We start from the raw sequence: 21,868 nt of genomic DNA, 5'->3' as shown, positions 1-21,868 counted from the left end.
TAACCTATTGGCAGACTAGACATCTACTCACATACTCTGCTACGTCCCGTTTCATCCCTTCCCAGTAATAGAAAGAATAAATGGTGCGATACAATTTAGTACTTCCTGGATGCATAGCATAAGCTAAAGTATGAGCCTCATCCAGAATTTCCTTCTTAACCACTTCGTTATCTTTAGGCATGAACAAACGGTTCCCTTTCAATAACGCTCCATCCTTACGGATGAAGAATTTCTCATTATCTCCCTTCAACATTTGTTCCTTTAATTCGGCGCATTCTGGATCAAGTTCCTGAGCTTCTATGACCATGTCTACAAAGATAGGTCTAACCTAAAAATGTGCTAGCCAAGCTCCGTGCTCACCTAGTTCCAAATTAATACCAATTTCCCGAAGAGAAAATAGTAATGGAACGTGTACAACTTGAAGAGATGCAAGTTGCTCGTGATGTTTCCGACTAAAAGCATCAACCACGGCATTAACATGCCCAAGATGGTACTCGATCGAACAGTCATAATCACTGATAAGCTTCATCCACCTTCTCTGTCTCAAATTCATCTCATTCTTGGTGAACACATACTTAAGACTCTTATGATCTGTAAAAATACGAAATTTCTCTCCATATAAGTAGTGCCTACAAATCTTCAAAGCTAAATCACTACTCCTAACTCCAAATCATGAGTGGGATAATTTCTTTCATGGGTTTTGAGTTGTTTGGAAGCGTAGGCGATCACTTTTCCATGCTGCATCAGTACACACCCAAAACCAGATAGAGAACCATCAATATACACCTCAAATTCACCACTGTCATTTGGAAGAGCGAGAATATGAGCCTGAGTGAAACGTTGCTTAAGCTCCTAAAAACTTTGTTCACAATTTTCATCCCACACAAACTGGACACCTTTACGAGTCAATTTAGTAAGAAGTAGAGCAATTGCAGAAAAATTATGAATAAATCTTCGATAATACCCTACCAAACCCAAGAAACTTCTCACTTCGGTGACACTCTTCGGTTGTTCCCAGTTAGACACTGCTGACGCCTTTTGGGGATCCATATTGTTCCTTCAGCAGAAACTATGTGCCCAAGAAAACCAACCTGAGTTTACCAAAACTAGCACTTACTGAACTTGGCATAAAGCTGGTTGTCCCTCAGACATTCCAACACTAGTCTCAAATGCTTCTTATGCTCATTAACACTTCTAGAATAAATTAGAATGTCATCAATGAACACAATCACAAATTGATCCAAATACGGTCTAAAGACTCTGTTCATCAAATCCATGAATGCTGCAAGTGCATTTGTCCATCCGAAAGGCATGACACGAAATTCATAATGCCCATACCTCGTATGGAAAGCAGTTTTCGGGACATCATCCTCGCGAATCCTCAATTGATGGTAACCCGATTGAAGATCAATTTCGGAAAATACCTGAGCACCTTTCAATTGATCAAACAAATCATCAATTTGAGACAGATGGTAACGATTCTTCACTGTCACTTGATTCAGTTGCCTATAATCGATACAAAGTCTCATTGATCCATCATTTTTTCTAACAAAAAGAACAAGAGCTCATCACGGGGATGTACTCGGCTGAATGTAACCTTTGTCTACCAATTCCTGGAGTTAGATCTTCAATTCTCTCAACTCAGCTGGTGCCATTTGATAAGGTACCAAGGAAATATGATTTGTACCTGGGAGTAAATCGATAGTAAACTCAATTTCCCTCGTGGATGGCAACCCAGGTAAATCGTCAGGAAACACATCGATGAAGTTCCTTACAACTGGCACCTCTTCTGGACGTAAAGAAGGTTCGTCATTCACAACTACGTGGGCTAAAAACCCCACATAACCCTTATTTAACATCCTAGTTGCTCGAATGGCAGACATAATACTATTGGGGAGGACACGTCGCTCACCCATAAATGTAGCTGTTGGAAGTCCTGGCGAGTTGAACATCACAATTTTCTCCCAACATGCGACGTTCGCTCGGTGCTTAGATAGCCAATCCATTCCTAGAATGACATTAAACTCCGCCAGTTTGAAAAGAATTAAATCAATCTCTAAGTTTTCCCCTTCAACAATAACTGGACAATTCTGATATTGCCATTGAACACAAAACAATTCACCACTTGGCATTTGAATCAGCATATCAAAACCTAGTGGCTGAGGTTGAGAAGATATAACCCGAGCAAAAGATGAAGAAATGAAAGACTGTGTGGCACCCGGATCAATTAAAACTCTAGCCCAAGTATTACAGACAGGTAACGTACTGGTGATAACTCGAGGATCCTGATTAGCCTCCTGCAGAGTCATGGCATTCAAACGTCCATGAACCTGATACCCCACATTATTGTTCCGACTGCCATAATTTCTGGAACCATGTCCTGCTCTGTTGCCCTGATTACTATTACCAGAAGATGTTCCAGCCTGCTGCTGGGTCGAAAACTGAGCACTCCAGCTGTCACTCCCTCTAAAACTCTAGTTACCTCTGCCACCCAACTGCAAACCTCTGTTACCCTCGTAGTTCTGATTAGTACTGCTACCATAACTCCGACTACTACTGCCACCGCCATCATAGCTCTGTCGAGTGCCAAAATTCTGAACTGGCTGATATCCACTGTAGCCTGAGCCAGAGGTAAAATCACCAGATGGTGCTGAGGGACAATCACGAACAAAATGCCTGGTGCCACCGCACCTGTGACAAACCATAGCAGTTATCCCACAACTCCCTTAATGACGTAACGCACAGTGATTACAGACCGGATAACTCGGAGTGAACTAACCGAATGATTATCTTTGCTTGAGCCTTCACTGGACGACCCTAAGCCCCGACCTGGTCATTTAAAGGAAAAAGAATGTTTGGGACCAACAGAACTGGAGGGGCCCACTGATTCTCTGGTACTCCGCGACCGGAAATTCTGACTCCTCTTATTCTGATTCCGCTATTTATTCTGTCAAAGGGGCTGGATTCAAGTCTGAGGTTGATCCTGTATTTCTGTATCCCACTTAGACTGTTCTATACTCAGACTTATCTCGATTACTTTTTCATAAGTTCTAGGTCTCTGAGCAGCTACCAATGTACGGTACACCTGGTTCAGGGCAATTATCGTCTGATCCATCTGTGCTTGTGGATTATCATAAGTCTCATCATCATGCCTAGCTAAGCGCCTGAAGGTACTGTCAAATTCTGTGATGCTGAGGTCACCCTGTCGAAACTCTAAATACTCCTGCCTCTTCCTCAATCTGTAGCTGGGGCTTAAAAAGTAAGTAATAAAACGTTTCTTGAAGGCAACCCATGTCATCCAAAAACCAGGTGGACGAGATTCCTTCATTGATTTCCACCAACTCCTAGCATTACCCTGAATGAAGAAACCTGCAGTGTTTGCCCACTCATTTAACGGACACTTTATAGCCTCTAAAGTATCCTCCATTTTCTCTAACCATTGCTCAGCATCCTCACAATTCCTTACAGATTTCAACTCAGTAACTCCATGACTTCTAGCGATCTCTAAATACGTCTGATTCGGCCTATGACTCGGAAGAGCATTCATTAATGCAGTGGTAAACTGCGGGCTTCCCCCCATTATAGAAGAACGAGGTCGTCGAGGCACATTCCCACCAGGATTAGCCATGATTCTGATAAAGACAACAAGATTTAGAAAGGCTGAAATTTACCAAATTGGTGGAAAGAAACCCTAACCGTGCTTTGATACCAATCTGACACGTCCTGACCCCGATATTCTCTAAATACCCGGATAGGCACGTGCTAGCCGACACCTGAGGGTGACGAAAACCATTTATTGATTACAAGAGTAATGATTAGGAGGAAATATTCATGAATAAACATTAGAATCTAGAAGTAATAAATAAAGTTTAAGGAAGTGTCTAGAGTGCACAGAACACAATCTAAAATAAGATCACAAAAGGAAAGATCATTACAGGATGTCACACAAGTGAGTGATAGATTGCTACTGGTAGGGGAATGCCTCGTACGTCATGTCGTAGTCCTCGTTTTTAAGACCTGAATGGGGGAGCAAAACAAAGGTGAGTGGACCAAGTTCATATATACAATAATAATAAAACAGTTATCAAGATACTAACCCCCACAGTTTATATAAAGAAAACTACTAGCATAAAAAGTGATAGGTTTAATGAAAATCCTAGCATGCCAAAAATATCTCAAAAGATATATCATGAAACACAAAATATCAAACGCCTCATAAATCGTCTCGTAGTGCGATGTACTACTAGCAAGATCACTGAAATAAATATATCTCCCGGCCCTAAGCCAGCACCGTGGTCTCTACGCCCGTAGCCAAAGATTACCAACTCCCGGCCTAATGCCTGCTCCATGTCCCTCAGCCCGTAGCTAGGGATTATTTCTCCCGGCCTATCTGCCAACATCAGATCCTCGCCCCAGGCGGCATAGTGTCCACTAGGTATGCACAAATAATTGCGCCTTTCATAAATAACCACTTCATAGTATAGAGTCATCCATCGTTAATACTATAAAAAGGGGTTTCTAAAACATGTTCTAGCATCCTATCGTCATCCATTAGATAGTCTACCAGTTCATGGTTTTTATAGAAAATACGATATATTAAAATATAGCTCAATATAGGCTAACAATTAATTTCTCACAAAAAACGAGACGATAAACAACATATTTCATAAACATGCTTAACATAAAAATCAATTTCTAAACTCATAAGGCATGCATTTTATTTATGCAATTTGTTTATACCATATTTAGGGCCTCGTATTTAGACCTCGTACCCACACTAGTGATTGGAGCAACCTAGCGAAGGTCACAAACTTAACACTTTCTGTTGTACCAAAGTCCTCACTGATTTTGTGCATCAACATTTGGCGCCGTCTGTGGGAACGACACTTATTCCTACTATCTTTAGCTTTGCCAAGCTGGTTTCCACCATTCGTACACTCTTTTTTGACCAGGCATCCCTCTCCAACATGGGGAGCGAATGAAGCCACAACACACAGAATGATACCCTTCTTGCACCTAGTGCAAAACAACGAAAGAAAGAAGGAAATAGGGTTGGTCTTCAAGCTAAAGTCGATGTGCTAGAAGCTTAGAACAACAAGATAGCAATGAAGAATGAGGTCCTCCAGGAGCAGTATGAGAAGCTCTTTGAGACACTCCACGAAACTAGGCGTACTCAAACACGCGAGCTCGTTGCCCCTGTGGACATCAACCATTATCTGGGTGCCCCCCAACACGAAGGGTCACCTTCTTTCGACATGGGTATCCCTGATGAGGAGCGAGCTAATCATCAAAACATTGATCAACATGAGACGTCTCTCAACCCAGATGCTTCGACCCGAAGTAGAAGAAGTGGAGGAAAACACCTTCTTGCAGAAAGGTTGGAAGGATCGAAAGTCGTTTATCGTAACTGCCAAGACTTCCTAAAGCAACGTTGAGAGAATCCCCTCCACATATGCTCGAAGATCAATGACCTAAGGGTTTCTGAAAGACTTGGTCCCCTCTCACGACCCAGGCCAGCAACCAATTTAGGGAAAGAATGAGTCCAAGAAGTCAGTACAGCGAGTCCAAGAAAAAACCACAGGCCCTAGAAGTCAGTACGACGAGTCCAAGAAAAAACCACAGGCCCTTGCTCAAACTTTCCTACTTCCAAGAGGCGATGGAGACTTACGAAAGAAAATTCCAGTGGTACATGACTCCACTTAGTACCCCTTTATCCTACCAAACATCGGGCCGAGATACCTGACTAGAACCAACCCAGGCCTGGCCCTCTCAAAAGAAGGATCATCGACACCCTATTCAAGCGAAGACAAAACAAAAGCTTGGTTTACAACTCTATACTGGAAGGGAGGATCCAATTGAACATCTTAACCTCTTTGAGTCCACCATGGCATATCGGATGCACACCGACGAAGATCGATGTCTTCTCTTCCTCTCCACCCTTTCTGGCGGAGCTCTAAACTGGTATTGCTGTCTTCCACCTGAGACAGTAGACTCATTTGAGGAATTGAGGAAACTGTTTCTCTCTCAACATATCTTCTAGACCGATCACTTGCATTCTGCAGATGACTTGTACATTATTCGCAAGAAGCCAGATGAGTCATTACGAGAGTATACGGGTCGCCTCAGCCATGAGTATTCTTGCTGCGCTGAGGCAGATGACAAGACCGTCCTCAAGGCCTTCACGGCAGGCCTACGTGATTATTTCTTCAAGTACATGATCAATGTCAACACTTGGAAGACATACTCTGAAGTGATAGCACATGCTTACAACCACGCATCCGCCGAAGCAAGGACATACCAAGGGAACCCCCATATGGTTAACCCCTATCAACAAATGGGAAATGGAAGTCAAGTTCTACCAAGTGAGGAAATATTGGCCATTCAAACACCCATTGCATCATCTTCTGCCTCATTTAGCTACTCGCTAAGTCACCACACGTATCTATCTCTTGGTAAGAGAAAGGATTTTTACTCTCAGCAAGCCCATTACAACAAGAGGGATAAAAGTTCGTATCAAGACAACTAGGGGTGAACGTACCGTCGACTATTATGACTATAGGGCCAAGCCTCACTCTTTCAAAGTGGAGGACTAGGTACTGTAGGAAATGCTATTATAAGAAGGCATACACATTACAAATGTTTTAACTCTCAACCGCTTGAGATCTTTTGTCACACAAGACATTCGACAAATATTTAAAGAAGAGGGAATTCAGACAACTTCTTCTGAGTCTTTTGCGTTCCTAGCACTGGAACACTTGGTCTACACTGACCTACCCTTATACTCTAACTCAGAGCTTCAACATGCGTACTTTAACACAAAGTATGTGATACTAAGTGTTACAACCAACATGGTTCACATATCAAAAGCATGGATTCCTTCATGCATAGCAAAACATTCATAAACATCACTCATATCAATCAACATAAACATTATACATTCCAACACATTCATACATAAACATCATACATTCCAACACATCCATACATAAGCCAAATATGCTTCGAAAGGGTTCAACATACTTTGTGTCTTCGACACTTGCTACAATGTGCCTCGACACCTTGCCCTTATTCTTACCAACTAGGTGATGAAATGTGATGAAAGGTGATGAAGGAACCCACATTCGTACCACCAACCAAGTGATGAAAGCAACTCACCATTCATTCCACCTACGAGAAGACGAGTGGTACAACTTGTACATGTGAACTCCTAGCATTCACAAATAATCAAAAACCTTTAAGCTTGACAACTTAACTAGGGGAGCACGTATGCCCAACAAGAGTTATAGTCACTAACAAAGTCTCATTGCAAGCCAACAACAACTTCAGTGCATGGCATACGAAGATTAAGCTATTCAGCCCTCTTGCATCTGCTTCATACATTTCCCTTCTGTAACAATGCAAACACTACAACTTGTAGAAAGCTTCACACACTCTTGATCAAGATAGTGTGAAACAAAACCAATTTATGGTGCCAACAAGAACTTCATCAATGAATGGCAACCACAATTCTCAAAAGCTTCACACACTCTTGATCAAGACAGTATGAAGCAAAACCAATTTATGGTGCCAACAAAAGCTTCATCAAAGGAGTTCAACCACAATTCTCAAAAGCTTCACACACTCTTAATCAAGACAGTGTGAAGCAAAACCAATTTATGGTGCCAACAAAAGCTTCATCAAATGAGTTTGACTACAAATTCTTAAAAGCTTCACACTATCTTGATCAAGATAGTGTGAAGCAAAATAAATTCATGGTACCCAACAAAAGCTTCAACTCCAAATCTTCACCAACAAAAGCTTCATCAATGGAGGACAATTACAAATTCTTAAAAGCTTCACACTATCTTGATCAAGATAGTGTGAAGCAAAATCAATTCGTGGTACCCAACAAAGCTTCACCACAAAAGCTTCACCAACAAAAGCTTCATCAATGGAAGACAACTACAAATTCTCAAAAGCTTCACCTATCTTGATCAAGATAGTGTGAAACAAAATCAATTCATGGTACCCAACAAAAGCTTTAACTCCAAAGCTTCACCTACAAAAGCTTCACCCACAATAGTTTCACCTATAAAAGCTTCACCCATAAAAGCTTCACCGACAAAAGCTTCACCAACAAAAGCTTCACCCATAAAAGCTTCACCAACAAAAGCTTCACCTACAAAAGCTTCACCTATAAAAGCTTCACCAACAAAAGCTTCACCCACAAAAGCTTCCCCCACCACAAAAGCTTCACCCACCACAAAAACGTCACTCATAAAAGCTTCACCCATTAAAGCTTTCCCCACCACAAAAGCTTCACCCACAAAAGCTTCACCCATTAAAGCTTTCCCCATCACAAAAGCTTCACCCATAAAAGCTTCACCCACAAAAGCTTCACCTACAAAGCTTCAACACAAAAGCTTCACCTACAAAAGCTTCACATTATCTTGATCAAGATAGTGTGAAGCAAAATCAATTCATGGTACCTAACAAAGCTTCAACCTCAAAGCTTCACCTACAAAGCTTTAATATATATATATATATATATTTTCAGAAATTTGAAAATTCAAAAATTCAAAAATTCAAAAATTCAAAAATTCAAAAATTCAAAAATTCAAAAAAAAATAAAAAAAAAAACTGCCTAGGCTTCCTCTTCTTTGGGTCTAACAACTTTCATAACAAATATATATGAAGAAGGAGTTTTGGGTTACCACTTAGAAAGGAAATGCCTCATTCATCAACTTCCTCGACCGGAGATTTGGGGGACTCCTACCATATGCTACTGCACCTTGATACTCGGAAGTCTCACGATCACTCAGTGACTTGGATTTTTTAAGTCTCCAAACGAGAAGTTTTCCTCACTCGGGAAATTAAGGGAGCAGTACCTCAACCTACATGCTTCACTCGCAAAGCTTCAACAAAAGGAAAAATTCAAAGAACTTAGTGAAGAAAACCTTAGTGTATTTAACACAATATGTTGAAATGAAGCAAAGCTTGTTTATTGATATCTCCGATAAGTTACAAATATGTACATATACATGAATCAAAATAAACAAACAAGAGGGAGCCTTCACAAAGGTTGCTCAGGAGAAGTCTCAGCAATCAGCAGAGCCCTAGAAAGAGGAGGCACCAGAGGGTAATTATTCGGAGCCTCAGTACTAGGCAGAACCCTAGAAGGATGAGGCACCGAAGGTTGATCATTTAGAACTTCATTACGCGGTACAGCCCAAGAAGATGAAGGCAATAAATGCCTTAGGAACATACCCACAAACCTCTGATGATCAAGTAAAATCTAACCATCAGATTCCTGCAGCTGGTCGAGCTTCCTCTTCATGTTTGTAGCATCTTCATGTGCGAGTCTGTGCAACTATTTATTCTCATGCTTGAGCCATCTGATCTCCTGTTTAAGATTTATCACTTCAACCGTCAATGATTCAACTTGGCGGGTTCGAGCAAATAGGCATTGGGCCATATTAGACACAGAACCTGCACACTGAACACTGAGAGCTAGAGAATCTTTAACAGCCAACTCATCAGACTGTTTGGAAAGTAGTCTGTTATCTTTGGGAGTGAGAAAGTTCCTGGCCACCACCGCAGCGGTCATATCATTCTTCATCACAGAGTCCCCAACGGTAAGATGACCAGTAAGGGATAAGAAGGATAGGCGCCATATGTTGTCTTGAGAAGGCATGCCTACCTCTTCACCAAAGTTCAAGTCAAAACGACGGTCAGATGGGCCAAACATTCTCAAAAATGATGAAGGAGAAATGAGGTGCAATAAATCTCTGAAGTAAGGGGAAAATTCCTACAAGCAATAACTCTCTGAATGTACTTCTTGCACACAATTGGTGCCCTTATAAAAGAAAAGGCAACAGGGCCTTTGGTTCAAAAATCGAAGAGGCACCACTCTCCGGATTTCGAAAAGCCACCACTTTCCACACCCAACATCAGCTCCTCGGGTACCACAGATAACTTTGCCAAAGATCTCTGAAAAATTTTAGACACATAAATTTTGAAGGTCCAGCTACCCTACTATTACCCACAAGGGTAAAGGAACAACACCACTGCTTGATAACTAGAAAGTCCCAATGTGTGTCAACCTCTGTGCTCTGTGGCAAGGCAGACTGGCAAAAATACCCAACCTTTACTCACATTCGAGAAAACACTCCCAACAAGATTTCTTGCTTAAAAATCGAAGAGTCACCGCTATTCGAATCTCGATAGCTAGACTCCCAATAGGATTACGTGCTCAAAAATCGAAGAGGCACATCCTCCGAATCTCAAGAGCCAGACTCCCAACAGGATTACTTTATCAAAAATCGAAGAGATACTGCTATCCGAATCTCGAGAGCTAGACTCCCAACAGGATTACGTGCTCAAAAATCGAAGAGGCACCGCCCTCCGAATCTTGAGAGCCAAACTCCCAACAAGATTACTTTCTAAAAAATCGAAGAGACATTGCTCTCCGAATCTCAAGAGTTAGACTCCCAACAGGATTGCTTTCTCAAAAATAGAAGCGGCACCATTCTCTGAATCTCGAGAGCCAGATCCCCGATAAGATTGCTTGTTCGAAAACCGAAGAGGCACCGCTCTCGGAACTTCGAGAGCCAGATTTCCTTGGATAAAGCTTGTCTGCAATCTTCACATACAACATCAGCTTTCCAGATATCACAGACCACTTTTTCAAATTGCTCTAACAAAGTTAAAACACGTGAAACTTGCAGCTTCCACTACATTGCTATGACCAAGAAGGGTAAAGGAGTAGCACTACTTCTTGTTGTTAGGGAGACTCCTATATATGTTGACCTCCATCCTTCACAGCCAGGCAGACCTGCAAACAAAAAAAATGTTCAACTTTTCTTCACATCCGAGAGGGCATTCGCAGCAGAGTCTCTCGAAATACTCAGTTTCTTTTCCTCCTGATAATACCTCTGCAAACAAGCCACACCAAAGCAAAAGTATATCATATCATGCTTTTTCCTTGTCTTTTCCTTTGGCCTTGTTCTTACCTACAAGACAAGGAGAAAGAGAGCAATCAGTCAACACTTGGAATCAAGCTTCCAGTCAAGAGCTGACTGCCTGAAACCCCTTACCTGATTACTTATCTGGCATTGCTCTCGAGTACTCATCTTCAACATCTTATGCTTCCAGAGAAGATACCACATCTGCCTGAGGAACAGATAGGACAAGTGAGAAGGATACAAGGAAGCATATGGAGATAAGCATAACAGAACACGTGCCGATACATCCACTACTTTGTCAACAGCAAAAGTATCCCATATCATCAGGGTCGAATGTACTCTAGATTTGATGTACTTTTTTTTATCCTCAAATTCTTGAGTCGACCTTATACTCGAGAGGAAACCAGAAAACCCTCCAACCCAGTTCAAGAATAAACTTGTGGAAAGTTACTTCTTTAAAAGCAAAAGTATCTCTTATCATCTATTCTCCATTTGCTTTTCATTATCCTTGTTACTATTTACGACACAAGGAGAAGGAGAACAATCAACCAGAAGCCGAAGTCAAACCTCTGATCCAGGTTGTTTGCTTGGAAGTCTGATTGCTTACCTTGTCTGTTACCTCCTTCGGCAAATCTCCTAGTTCGGCGACTTGGGGGACTCCTACTATAGGGTTTGTATCGCACTTGACCAAGCCCGAAACTACAAGTAAGCTTCAAGTGAAATTGATACATTACCTTGTGCATCTTCATCGGTTAAAGATACCACCCCTGGATGGAGGAAAAGTACTTCCAGAGAAGATGCCACATCTACATATGAGACAGATAAGGCAAGTGAAAATGATAGCACACTTCAGTACTTAAAAGTTTCGTGATTACTCAATGGCTTAGATCTTGCAAGTCCCCAACCGAGGAACTTCCCTCACTCGGGAACTTAAGGGAGCACTATTTGTACCATACTTGACCAATCCTGAAACTACTGAGCACCAGTCAACGTTATACCTTCAAGGACACAGAAGAGTTTCCCTCTAACCATGAGGCCAATCACAGCGCGACACGTGTTGACATCAGAAGCCAATCATAGTGTGACACATGTCAACATCAGAAGCCAATCACAACACGACACTTTCAATGTCATAATGAAACTAGAAACTCTCTTCTATAAATAGAGATCATTCTCTCACAATATTTCCGAATGTCATTTGTACTAAATCATTCACTAGTACTCACTAAAGAAGAGTTTGAACCTATGTACTTGTGTAAACCCTTCACAATTAATGAGAACTCCTCTACTCCGTGGACATAGCCAATCTGGGTGAACCACGTACATCTTGTGTTTGCTTCCCTATCCCTATCCATTTACATATTTATCCACACTAGTGACCGGAGCAATCTAGCGAAGGTCACAAACTTAACACTTTCTGTTGTACCAAAGTCCTCACTGATTTTGTGCATCAACACAATTAAACTAGGAAATTATGCAAATTTTAGAAAGGGTCCACTCACGGATACTCCGTAGCAGTAGAGTTGTGCGGATAAGGATTTAGAATTTCCTCACTAACAACTTCACCTAAGCACAAAAAAGGAATAAATAAATAAAAGGATTTTCTAAAGGATTTGGGCTTGAACTAAATAAAATAAAGGATTTGGGTTGAATGGGTTTTAGGATCCTAAGGTTTTTGGGTTAAAAGGTTTAGGGTGAAAAATGGTGGTTTGGGCTTAAACCCAAACCCACACTCACACTCACACACACACGCCAGCACACACATACATACACACACGTGCACATGCTTACACACACACACCACACATGCACGGACACACACACACGCACAACATATCACATGCACCACAAATACAATCAGTCCAACACACACAAACACAAATCTTGGCCCAACGCAAGGCACGGCCCAAAACTCACACACACAGAGCCCAACACACACACACACCCTAGTCATTAAGCCCAACACACACACACACCCCACATGCTAAGCCCACTTTCACACACACACACACACATGCACGGCCCATGCAGGGCACATCCCACATGCCAAATAATCAGAAGGGAAATGGGCTAGTTCAAGTAAGGGTAAAGCCCGTGGTTGTTTAAGAAGGCCTTATGGCCTAGTGGCTTTGGGTGTACTCGGGGAGGCTTTGGGTGTGATCGGGGAAGAACACCGGACTGTTATAGCTCCAGTCGATAGCAGCCTGCAAACCAAAACCCAACCTAAGTACAATAATGAAGAGGGAAGAGAGTAGAGTATATTTCATACCTTAGCTTCACCGTGAACGACCGTGAGAGCTCGAAAAGAATTCCTCGAAAGTCACGGTTCCATCGAAAAATGCGGGTGAGCTTCCCCCGTGCCGTTCCCGTCCTCAAACCTTGGAAAAACCACATAACAGTCAACCCACAACTTCCCACAACAACAATGGTAATTTAAAAAAAAAGAAAAGAAAAAGGAAAAACTAACTTACCTAGCCGGAAAGAATTGAGAGATCCGTCGGAGGTCCTTTCTCTGAGTTCCTCGACCTCACTGCGACGGAGAGAGAGATATATAGTGCAAGGGAGATGATGATGATGATGGTCTACACTAGAGTTGCATTTAGATTTCCTGGGTTAGTCACGGTGCAGGGAGAGAAAGAGAGAGAGAGAGGAGAGTTCCCATTCCCGTGAGAGAGAGGGAGGACTCGGGTAGAGGGGAAAGAGGAGAGAGTTAAGAATTTGCCATGTGGCAGTTTAGGAACAATAGGGAATCTAGATCAAGGGTTAGGATTAAAAGAGAATAAAGGATTAAATTGATAGATTTAAAATATGTTCTATGGGAAAATAGAAATAAACTGAAAATATGGGGGTGGTTGTAACAGAAAGCCCCCAGTACCTGCCCAAGTCCTATGACAATTGTCGGACAATAGCCACCAAGTGACCGAGACCTTGGCGGACATACCATATGTAACACATAATTGCTACCGTGTACAGTTGAAATGCTTCTTCATAGCAGCCTAATGGCTTACGTCGCATTCATCAAACCATCGTCTTGGACACTCTTTGTTAGTCCAATCATATGCTCTTTGCAGAATGCAAGTTATGCAACTAAACTTGCAGGTATGCAAGACAATGGTTTGTTGAATGTGACGAGAACCATTGGTTAACTCAGGGACGTATGTTTTGGATTTCTATTATATAGTGTGGATTTGGAAGACACGTACAACCGTGTTTTAACGAGCCCAGCTGAGGGGACCAGAACACACTCGTAATGACTGATCCTCCATCTTCAATAACCGGAAAGGAGAGATACTAAAACCTCATGGAGACACTCACTCAGAGAGTGCAAACTAACGAGAAACGCTCCAACAACTTATTTTTCAACTTTCTGTGGCTGCTGAAGTGCTTTCACGTCTATTGTATCTATAGTAGTCTATCAGTTGTACTGGGAATTTGTCAAAGGAACGGGGAGGCTTTTCGAATCAAAGTTCCGTGCCCTTTGAGAAAAAAAAAAACCCGAACCTTCCACCATGCCTTTCACGGATGTAAACGATTGAAAAAAATGAATCTAAACGAATAAATGATTAAAATTACAAGACCGCATTGAACATAAACAATCATAAGTACCTACGGAAGAAAATAGAAAGACAGTTGAAACGAATCCAAGGGAACCAAACGGGACAATTGAGAAAATGAAGAGAACCCTTGATAGGATCACTTAACACGTTGGCTGACATTCCTATCCAAAGTGAGTAAAACCCATATCTAGCAAAATTTGAAACAAGCAGTTCTGTTCCATGCGTTGTGTTGTGTTGTGTGTAAGGATAAGAATATTTGTGCCTTGGTGGAGAGTGATTGCTTTTTATCGAGCATGGATAAAACTTGTTTCCTTCCTACATTGACTTAGGCTTAGCATTGGAATTAGCTGGAGCTGGACGTAGTTGTCCAACTTGATTTGTGTGTTGTTTGGTAAAGCGTGATTAACACATGTGCTTATAAAGAATTGGACCACTCGGATTCTTAATGGGTTTTATGGTTTAAACTACACTCCCCGTCATTCCCTGAATGCTTAGAATATTACATTGTTGTGTCGGGGTTTAGCCCAAGTGGTGAAGAACGGTGGGTATTAGGTTAGGATTGGGATAGGTCAACTGTTCGTTTACTCTAATGTAACCGAAAAACAGAAAGGTCATTGAATTTTTTTATTTGTTTTCAAAATACATCCATAACGTCATATTCGTTCAATAGCAAAGTCATTGGATTAGCCCAAGTAGTGAAAGATGGTGGGTAACATATTAGAATTAAGATAGGCTAAATAATCGATTTTCCCGAATGTAACAGAGAAAAAAATAACTCTATATTTCTTTCTTTTCTTTTTCAAGCAAAAAAAATCCAAAATTTCAGCACATAGGTTATGCAAAATATAGTCAGAAACGTTGTTGTGAGCCAGATTCTGAAACGAGATTTTCTTTGAAACCAAACCGAAAACGAGAAATTATTCATTGTTACATCTTACTAGTACAAAAAGCAGTTCAAACGAACGAGAAAAATCATGGCACAAAAGATTGGAGATTAGTGTCATCGGCAAAGATGATCAGTTCATATAATTAGACTACTCCTCATATTTTTGATAGGTTTTATGGTTCAAATTACACTCCATGTCATTCCATGAGTGCTTAGAATATTACATTGTTGTGTTGGGGTTAAGCCGAAGTAGTGAAGGACGGTGGGGAAATAGGTTAGGATTAGGATAAGTCAATTATTTGGTTTACTCGAATATAACCGAAAAAAGAAAAATCACTGGATATTTTTATTTGTTTTCAACATACATCCATGAAGTCATTCATTCGATATCAAAGTCATTGGATTAGTGGCATTAGCCTAAGTAGCGAAAGATGGTGGATAAAATATTAGAATTAAGATAGGTAAAATAATCAATTTCCTCAAATGTAACAAAGAAAAAATAACTCAATATTTCTTTTACTTTCAAGCCAAAAAAACTCAAAATTTCAACACATGCTTTGCCAAATATAGTCAGAAACATTGTTGTGAGCCAGATTCCGAAACAAGATATTTTCCTTGAAGCCGAAAATGAGAAAAATATCCATTGTTATAGCTTAAAAGTACAAAAAGCAGTTCATTGTATCGTTTGGTATGCAGACGGGACATGACGGAATGGAGAGGGAGCAAAGATGCCCTCGGATGGAAACAAGGAGGAAGAAGAAGGAGACGGAGAGGTTATAATTTTGTGTTCCACGGATGTAAAACGAGTCATTCTAGGGGGTGAGGCGGAACAAAAATTTACTCAAAATTTGTCCCGTAGAACAGCGCGTTCCACCCGATTTAGGAGCAACAAATGTGGGACGGAACACCTCGTCCCACTCCGTTCCGTCCCGTTCCACGTACCAAAAGGTACCTTAAGGACAGAGAAATGTTATGAGGAACCAATGATACAACAAACCCACTTCTCTTTGTGATCTGTGACAACAACTAATTCACCTGTAACCGAAATTCATATTATTCGTACCAATAAGATAATCCAACAACTTCACCTCCTGAGTTTGGAGCAGTCTCAACCACTCCATGTGACAGCCTCCTCTATATCAAGACCAACACATGTTGCCAACCATCGTACTTCCGCACGAAAACTTCAGCGTTCGATCCTTAATCCAGCAGATACCAAAGTTTCAGGATGTTAAAGCAGACATTTTCGTCTATTTTCACCGTACTGCTGATTGCAAACATGCAGACAGCAATACCACTTGTGGCTGCAGTTGAACCTGCAGCTGTTGGCAGCGAACCAGTTCTGGAAATATACATGCATGACATTCTTGGAGGGAGTAGCCCTACGGCTAGGCCAATCACTGGCTTGCTAGGCAATATATACAGCAGTGAAGTGCCCTTTGCAAAGCCGATAGGGTTCCTTCCTCCAGACGGTGGTGTGGCTATCCCTAATGCCAACGGTGCCATTCCAACTGTGAATGGCGCCAATGGTCTCCCACTAGGAACCGGCTTATCTGGTACATCCTTCGCCGGAAATCCTAATGGTGAAAAGAATGGCAATACAGCTACCCAACTGGCACCAGACGGGTTGGGACTAGGCTTTGGGACAGTCACCGTTATTGATGACATACTGACCTCTAGTCCCGAATTGGGTTCACAGACAATTGGGAAAGCTCAAGGAGTCTATGTGGCAAGCTCTGCGGATGGATCAAGTCAGCTGATGGCATTTACGGCTATGATGGAAGGAGGGGAGTACAATGATAACCTCAACTTCTTCGGAGTGTACAAGATTGGGAGTAGCAAGTCGCAACTGTCAGTGACTGGAGGGACAGGCAAATTCAAGAATGCCAATGGAATTGCAGAGTTGAAACCACTGATTCCTCCAGGTCAACGAGCAACAGATGGTGCAGAAACATTGCTGAGGATTACCGTTCACTTGAAGTACTGAGGATGTCTGGTCTGTTGTCTGGATTTGAATGTGATATATACAGTGTCTGTGATTGTATTAGCTACAAGTGTATGTTGAGTATCTCTAAATTGTAATCTTGTGTTTAACTGTTGTTGTAAAGTATGGCAATGCGGCAATGCCTAATGAAAGGGACCTATTTCCAGTGATCTTCCTAACACTGAAGGCAAGGAACAAAATCAAATAGAGAAGGACCTCAAAACTCTAATCTGTGATTCTGAAACAGGACACACATCATCAAAGAAAAAACTGAACCACAAAAAACAAACTGCAGTCTATGGGAAAATATGATGCCGCTATAGCTGGCAACTCCAACAGAAAAGAAGAATAAGGAAACCCGCTAAAATTTACAGAAACAGATGCCCAAAATGCTGACCAGAACAAAACTCAATCCCGAAGATCTTCCGCACTAACCCCTTTGTAATCCTCAAAATTCTCTTACTATGCTCCATCCAAATTACCAAAAAGATTGCTAACTCCAGACAACTCTTACTACATTCCCAAAGCCTCGAGCCGAATGCTCAACAACTCAAAACATCCCTTTGGAATGAACCAGCATGCATTGATTTCCTTAAATAGCTCCCAACAGTAATGTAAGGATCAAGGACGGTGGAGATTCACATGATCCTCAGATTCATCTTACTTATCATGCAAGATGTGTTACCATTGATCACGTTCACTAATAAAATGCATGAGAAGTCTAACATATCAATTTAGACCTGTAATTTCTTTCCCTGATCATTAACTTGATTTACTTTTCCTATTCGGGTATTGTTCATGTCTTCACACGCATGAGTTGATTAATTCCTAGGTTAAAGGACAACCTGCAGTCACAACTTAACTCTAAACTAATATTTGGGCATGGAAACATAGTTAGTGTCCTCAATGGTGAATCTGGAGAGATGATGACACAAGCATTAAGATACTCTATGATATAAACATCCGAAAAAAGTTACTCTCCAGTTGATCTTACAAAACAAGAAAACTACTAGCCAGTTCTGTACATCCTACTGGACCGGACTGGACCAGGTATGCTAGAGTAAATATAAAAAGAATAAATTCTCTGCTCACATATGAGATAGAATACAGAAAAAGTGAAACTTTTAGTGCTGATGGTCGGTAACTAACTAGTGAATAAACAAACTATGGCCTTTCAAGAAGGCCTCACTGCCACAAACAGGCTTAGTCGTCTTATCCTCAAAGAGAATATCCCCGTAGAACCAAATCCTCTATGAAAAATATAACGGGAGTTGGGAAAGGCATAGCAGCTTACAACTTGTATGGATCACCAATATTTTCTTTTTCTGTCTTTGAAGTTTGAAATTTCAAGCTGTTTCTTTATATCACAAGGAAAGGTTAAAAATACAACGAAAAATGTTCAAAAGCAAAACAAAGCTTGGTTTCAAATACTTTACAAGGAAATGCTTCCAATTACTATGGTATTTTCCAGTAAATGATTCAGGAACTTTATCTACAAAAACAAAGTATCATTTGTTATTTGTCATTCATGTAATTGCTTAATATGTGTGAACTCTAAACAAAAATGGGTCTAATGGTAATCAACATACCACACATACAGCTCCGCATCTTTCATGACAAGCTGCCGATTTTAACATGAGAAAGCACACATACTTCATCGAGCCTGTAGAGTGAATCTATCAAGTGCATCCGCAATGAAGCTGGACCCTTTGCCAGTTTCATTCCCACCTCGCTCGCAATCCCAAATATCGATAATGCAGAAGCTGTAGCTTCCAAAACATGAGATTGATCAACAGCAACAAAGGCAGCAATCAGGGCAGTGACTGAACATCCGGTTGCCGTGATCTTTGTCAACATGGCAACCCCATTACGAGCACCAACAACTCTCTTCCCATCTGTAACAATGTCGACAGCTCCAGAAACCGCAACTAAGGCACCACTGGATTGAGCCAGTGATTTTGCTGATTCAACTGCATCTGTTGATTCATGGGAACTGTCTGCCCCCTAAAAACAACAAATTTGAAATATGGTATTTTCAAAGGTTTAATGTGCAATACAAAATGTCAATGACTATTTTAGTATGCAAAGGGAACACAACAACCTTATCTTTGGCAGCCCATAAAAGCCAAAACTTTGGCTTGACTTCAAATTAAATACCTAATTTTTCGCTAACATAAGCGTAGCCAAGTTCACTACAGTATTATGGACCCGAGTTCGAATATTTTTGACGTAATTTAAATTAGATTAGAATGTTGGTCTAAACAAAAAAAACCTAATTCCCAAGCAAAAATGAAAATAAGTTTTTTAACTTTTTTTTTTTTTAACAAACAATATTACCTAAATGGGCTTAATTTCATAATGAACTAGTAATAATGTGATTCAAATTCATTTTTGGCGAGAATCAAAACTAAACATCTCTCTTATAAATGAAAATGAATACCATTAATCCGTACTATTAATTAGCTCAACTCATTATTCTCAAACAGTAAAACTTGGTATGGAAAATGAACGTTTGAAATTAAAAATAGAAGATATAAAATAACATTAATCGAACATTTTGTGATCAAGCAGAGAACAATTACCTTGGTAGGTCCCACAGAAGCATTGGCGAGGGCGATAATCTCGGACGCATTTCCCCTAATAACAGTAGGCTTAAGCTCCACAAGCTCCAAACAAGCCTTCAACCGGAAACCTGAGGCACCGGCGGCAACTGGATCGAGAACCCAAGGCTTGCCGGAGTTGTGCGCCAGTTCAGCGGCGACCTTCATGGCCGGTAACCAGTCGGCGGAGAGCGTGCCCACGTTGACGCAGAGCGCGTGGACCTGAGGCGTGAAGTCGGGGAGTTCTTCTATGGAGTGGAGCATGGCGGGTGATGCACCCGCGGACAAGAGAGTGTTGGCCATCAGATCCATTGACACGAAGTTGGTGATGCACTGGATGAGCGGTGATTTGGCTCGAACTGAAGATAGTAGGGCCCATGCTTTCTGGGCCCACACGATTGCCTCTGGATCTTCTTCTTCTGCCTTGAAGTTGGACTTGCTCTCCATGATTTCTCTTTTGCTTTGCCGCGAGCTGTTCTGGATGTTTGGGGGTTTTTACTAGGAGAAAGTAAATTTTTCTAATTGCATTTTTGGCCCTCTTGTTTGGTGTGATTTTAAAATATGCCAATAGTTTCAATATGTTTCAAATTTCACCCTAGTTTTTTAAATCTTATCAAACAAGAAAATACCAAGTACCAAAGCTAATAAAAATTAGGGAAATTTTGAAAAATATCCAATTTTATAACCCATCTTTTGAAATAGGTCCAATTTTTAGTCCAATTAGACCTATATCAAAAGATCCCAAAAAATTATGCGAGTCTATGGTCAAATAAAACCGAACCACACTAATTACAGTTTGATTCAATTTAGTCCAACTATACAAGATTACACTTTTAATGTTAACTACTTAAGTCTCGTTTCGCACGTTGTATTAAACACCGAATATGATTAATAATACGATAGCAATTGTTTAATGCACCCTCGTACTAAAAAAAAACACCAGCTTAAATATATCATCCATCAAATTTAGTATTGCTGACACCGGACAATTAAGGGCTGGTTTGGTATTGCTGTGCTTTGAAAAAAAGCTGCTGTGAAAATAAGCAGCTGTGCTGTGAGAATAAGCGGCTGTGAAATAAATCAGCAGAGTGTTTGGCAAACTTTTTTGTAAAAGTGCTTTTGGAAAAAAAAAAGCAGTCTAATAGTGGGTCTTTTCATTAAAGAAGCACTGTAGCTCCGTATGCTTTGAAAAAAAACCAGTTTTCCAAAGCTACAAATACCAGCTTCAGCTTTTTCCTTTGATTTCAGCTTATTTTCACAGCAGCTTCCAAAATAAGCCCTTTTTTTCAGTTTACCAAACACCTAAAACCCTCACAGCTTTTTTTCATAGGTGCTTTTTAAGCACCTCACTCCCAAACTAGGTCTAATACAACCCAAAAGCTTGGTATTAGTAGTCTGCAACGCTAACCAAAAACACGTTTGCTTCCCATCTTCGGTTTCACGGATCTGCTCCTTGGTGAATTCGCTCCATCTTCACAAGTTCTTGACCCCGACTGCCACTCCTCTACAATCGGTCACCGAGCAATTTCCCATTTCGTTCGCCGCTTCCTATTCTATCAAGTTTCAGCCGTTGACGTCGAATCACGATGACGTGGATGAAGAGGTAGTTGAGATCAAGAAGCCCGATTGATCGTCAACATCAATAGACTTAGCAGCTCAATCATCTTTTGTCGCCAACGGCGTTGGATCCAGCTTCGACGACTCTGGTTAACTCGGACCATGTCACAAATTGATTTCTTTTCTTCATCAATTTGGATCTTCAATTTAATTAGTAGTTGTTTTAGTTGGTGAATCGATGTGGATTTTGGGTTATTGAAGAAATGAGGAAGTGGGTTCGTAAGGGAGGGTGGAATTTGAAGCGTGGGCAAGATGGTGAAGAAGGGAAGATAGGTTGGGAA

General features: G+C 41.0%; 3 protein-coding genes across 4 annotated transcripts; 1 reads left to right on the top strand and 2 right to left on the bottom strand.

Annotated features, from left to right (window-relative positions):
* Positions 1–328: 328 nt before the first annotated feature.
* LOC114820410 (uncharacterized) lies at positions 329–4,490 on the bottom strand. Its single transcript, XM_070811356.1, has 8 exons — positions 4,323–4,490; positions 3,748–3,773; positions 3,038–3,632; positions 2,867–2,991; positions 2,483–2,691; positions 1,688–2,380; positions 1,118–1,432; positions 329–591 (listed from the first exon to the last, which is right to left on the bottom strand). The coding sequence occupies exons 1-8, from the start codon at positions 4,488–4,490 to the stop codon at positions 329–331; spliced, it is 2,394 nt and encodes a 797-aa protein (XP_070667457.1).
* Positions 4,491–16,538: 12,048 nt separating this feature from the next.
* On the top strand, positions 16,539–17,551 carry LOC103443858 (dirigent protein 18-like). The gene has a single exon (XM_008382756.4). It carries the CDS (start codon positions 16,615–16,617, stop codon positions 17,371–17,373), a length of 759 nt encoding a protein of 252 aa, XP_008380978.3. The 5' UTR covers positions 16,539–16,614; the 3' UTR covers positions 17,374–17,551.
* A 1,156-nt stretch (positions 17,552–18,707) lies between these two features.
* LOC103443859 (hydroxyethylthiazole kinase) lies at positions 18,708–20,555 on the bottom strand. 2 transcript variants are annotated; one of them, XM_029091680.2, is made up of 3 exons: positions 19,953–20,555; positions 18,960–19,374; positions 18,708–18,862 (listed from the first exon to the last, which is right to left on the bottom strand). In XM_029091680.2, the coding sequence occupies exons 1-2, from the start codon at positions 20,415–20,417 to the stop codon at positions 18,982–18,984; spliced, it is 858 nt and encodes a 285-aa protein (XP_028947513.1). In that variant the 5' UTR covers positions 20,418–20,555; the 3' UTR covers positions 18,708–18,862; positions 18,960–18,981. The 2 variants fall into 2 exon arrangements, with proteins under 2 accessions (XP_028947513.1, XP_008380979.1); XM_008382757.4 differs by having other exon boundaries at positions 18,708–19,374.
* Positions 20,556–21,868: the final 1,313 nt, after the last annotated feature.

Source organism: Malus domestica, chromosome 13, assembly GCF_042453785.1.
Source record: "Malus domestica chromosome 13, GDT2T_hap1".
Classification (NCBI taxonomy): domain Eukaryota; kingdom Viridiplantae; phylum Streptophyta; class Magnoliopsida; order Rosales; family Rosaceae; genus Malus; species Malus domestica.
The sequence above is the reverse complement of the archived record's forward strand: the minus strand, read 5'-3'. Positions and strand labels throughout refer to the sequence as shown.

What these genes read in the sequence shown, in the direction of transcription:
- LOC114820410 (XM_070811356.1), bottom strand. Translation starts at nt 4,490, where the DNA reads ATGACTCTATACTATGAAGTGGTTATTTATGAAAGGCGCAATTATTTG. An exon ending in TTTGCAGTTGGGTGGCAGAG is followed by an intron (nt 2,381 to 2,482) that starts GTAACTAGAGTT and finishes GCAACAGAGCAG; the next exon opens with GACATGGTTCCAGAAATTAT. An exon ending in TACTATCGATTTACTCCCAG is followed by an intron (nt 1,433 to 1,687) that starts GTACAAATCATA and finishes ATCAATTGAAAG; the next exon opens with GTGCTCAGGTATTTTCCGAA.
- LOC103443858 (XM_008382756.4), top strand. Translation starts at nt 16,615, where the DNA reads ATGTTAAAGCAGACATTTTCGTCTATTTTCACCGTACTGCTGATTGCA.
- LOC103443859 (XM_008382757.4), bottom strand. Translation starts at nt 20,417, where the DNA reads ATGGAGAGCAAGTCCAACTTCAAGGCAGAAGAAGAAGATCCAGAGGCA. An exon ending in CTTCTGTGGGACCTACCAAG is followed by an intron (nt 19,375 to 19,952) that starts GTAATTGTTCTC and finishes TGTTGTTTTTAG; the next exon opens with GGGGCAGACAGTTCCCATGA.